This window comes from Calidris pugnax, unplaced genomic scaffold, assembly GCF_001431845.1.
Source record: "Calidris pugnax isolate Ruff unplaced genomic scaffold, ASM143184v1 scaffold187, whole genome shotgun sequence".
Lineage (NCBI taxonomy): Eukaryota > Metazoa > Chordata > Aves > Charadriiformes > Scolopacidae > Calidris > Calidris pugnax.
The window spans coordinates 2,390,218-2,392,481 of NW_015090969.1; the positions used below are offsets into that span (position 1 = coordinate 2,390,218).

The 2,264-nt window shown below is 72.3% G+C and overlaps 1 protein-coding gene across 1 annotated transcript; it reads right to left on the bottom strand.

Annotated features, from left to right (window-relative positions):
- On the bottom strand, positions 1 to 1,396 carry LOC106894171 (mesoderm posterior protein 1-like). The gene is made up of 2 exons (XM_014952695.1): positions 503 to 1,396; positions 1 to 159 (listed from the first exon to the last, which is right to left on the bottom strand). Exons 1-2 carry the CDS (start codon positions 1,394 to 1,396, stop codon positions 97 to 99), a joined length of 957 nt encoding a protein of 318 aa, XP_014808181.1. The 3' UTR covers positions 1 to 96.
- Between the last annotated feature and the right edge of the window lie 868 nt (positions 1,397 to 2,264).

Here is a 2,264-nt window from a genome sequence, read left to right on the forward strand (position 1 = left end):
ACCTCCCAACTGTCCTGGGGGGGACACGCATCCCCCAAGCTGCAGGCATCCAGACAGTGCGTGGTGGGGCCGTGGGGAGATGGGGGCTCGTCCGGGTCAGTCCTGGGGCTGCGGCGGGAGAAGAGCCTCCAGGAGAGAGAGCAAGTCCGTGGAGAGGTCCTGGGGGAGCAGAGGGTGGGTGAGAGGGTGACCGGGCAGGGCAGGGCTGGGGTCTTGGGGGGGGGAAACAGGAACAGGGGCTGGCAGAGCCCACCCACCAGGAGGGATCCCATCATGGATGAGCAGGACCATGGCCCAGCTGATGGGTCCCCAACACACAGGAGGGAGGATGGCTCCAGGGAGGCTGAGGGACACACATGCACCCACTGCAGGGAGGAGGGGGGACACCTCCCCATTCCCACCCCCAGACAAGGCTGTTCTTACCCCAAAACCAGTTCCCCCACTCCCACATGCCCACCCCATGCTGGGCACCACCGGGGCTCATCCCGCTCCCTGCACGTACCTGGGTGACTGTCCCTGCGTCCACGATCTCCGGCAGCATCAGCCCCGCGTCCAGGAGGGGGTCACCGGGGAGATCTGGGGGGGCCCCTGCCCCTGCGCAGTGAGGAGGGGACAGCCAGGAGGACGTGTTGGAGGTGACAGCCCCATGCAGCTCCGGGGGGGTCCCCCCCACAGGGATGTAGTGGGGGGACCCCCAGGCCTCCATGCCCATGTCAGGAGCCCCAAGCATCTCTTGGGGGCTCCCCACAACAGAGCCACAGGGTGGTGACCCCCAGGCCCCCCTCCCCATGCCGGCAGTCCCGTGCAGCTCCGGGGGGGTCCCCACCATGGGAGGGGACCCCCAGCCCACAGTGCCGGGGGGCGAAGCATCGGCCGGTGGGTGCAGGCGGGGGTCAGGGGTCTGGCAGCACCCCAGCCCCTGCGGGCAGAGGGGGCAGTGGCGGGGGGCCGCCCCCCGCCGCCGGGCCAGCGCCTCCTGGCTGAGCCCCAGCAGGGCCGAGAGGTGGGCGATGTAGCGGATGGCGAGGCGCAGGGTCTCGATCTTGGTCAGGCTCTGCCCGGCGGGCACCAGGGCGGGCGGCAGGTAGTGCCGCAGCCGCCGCAGCGCCTGCGCCAGCCGCCGCATCCGCAGCTTCTCCCGCTCGCTGGCGCTCTGACGCGGGCCCCCCGCGCCCCGCACCCCCTTCCTGCCCCCGGGGCCGCCCCGCAGGCGAGGGGTGGGGGGGCCGCGACAAGGTCCCCGGGCGGCGGCGGGGGAGGAGAGGCCGCAGGAGTCGGGCGAGGGTGCGGGCGAGCTGCTGCTGTAGCCCTCGGGGTCCGGGGGGCCACGGCAGCCCCAGTCCTGCAGCAGGGCCGTGGCGGGGAGCGGGAGGCCGGGGGCTGCCGAGTGGGCCATGGCTGTGGGGCCGAATGTCGGTGTCCCCCGGCCGCCCTGGCTTTATGCAGGGCCAGAGGTGTGAAGTGGCACCTTCGTGGCCGGCACCAGCAGCACTTCAAAGGCCGGGGGGGGCCGAGGGCTTTGAACATGCGGGTGACGAATTTTACCCCGGCGGTGTGAGGCTGCTCTGTGCTGCCTCCCCCCACAATCCCCCAGCAGCCCTTGCCCTCCAGCACCGTCCTCAGGATGGGGCTTGGGCCCTGCAGTGGGGCTGCAGTGGGGTCTGCCATGGGGTCTGCACAGGAGCCTCCATAGGAGTCTGCAGTGGGGTCTGCAGTGGGCCCAGCAGTGGGACCAGCAGTAGGCCCAGCAGTGGGACCAGCAGTAGGCCCAGCAGTGGGGTCTGCAGTGGGGTCTGCAGTGGGACCAGCAGTGGGGTCTGCAGTGGGGTCTGCAGTGGGCCCAGCAGTGGGACGAGCAGTGGGACCAGCAGTGGGGCCAGCAGTGGGCCCAGCAGTGGGGTCTGCAGTGGGGTCTGCAGTGGGACCAGCAGTGGGCCCAGCAGTGGGGTCTGCAGTGGGCCCAGCAGTGGGGTCTGCAGTGGGCTGCGAGCTGCAGCAGCGCCAGCTCTGCGTCTCCACATCCCCCCACCACGCAGCGTGGCCCCAGCCGGGCAGCCCCGGTGCCCATCGTGGCTCTGTGGGGCACCGACCCCCTGCCCGGTGCCGGGGGGGCACACCCGGCCCGCCCTCCGGGGGCAGGTCCCCCGCAGCCCCCGCTAATGGCGTTTCACACGCTGTCCCTAATGAGCCCGCCCGCCCGCCGTGCCCGGCGCGGAGCCGCGGCCGCTGCCGCCGAGTGCCGTCGAGGGGCGGCCCGGGCGCGG

Excerpts from the sequence above, each read along its gene's own strand:
- LOC106894171 (XM_014952695.1), bottom strand. The coding sequence starts at position 1,396 with ATGGCCCACTCGGCAGCCCCCGGCCTCCCGCTCCCCGCCACGGCCCTG. Across the intron at positions 160-502 it reads ACGCAGGGACAGTCACCCAG|GACCTCTCCACGGACTTGCT; the intron begins GTACGTGCAGGG and ends CTGCTCCCCCAG.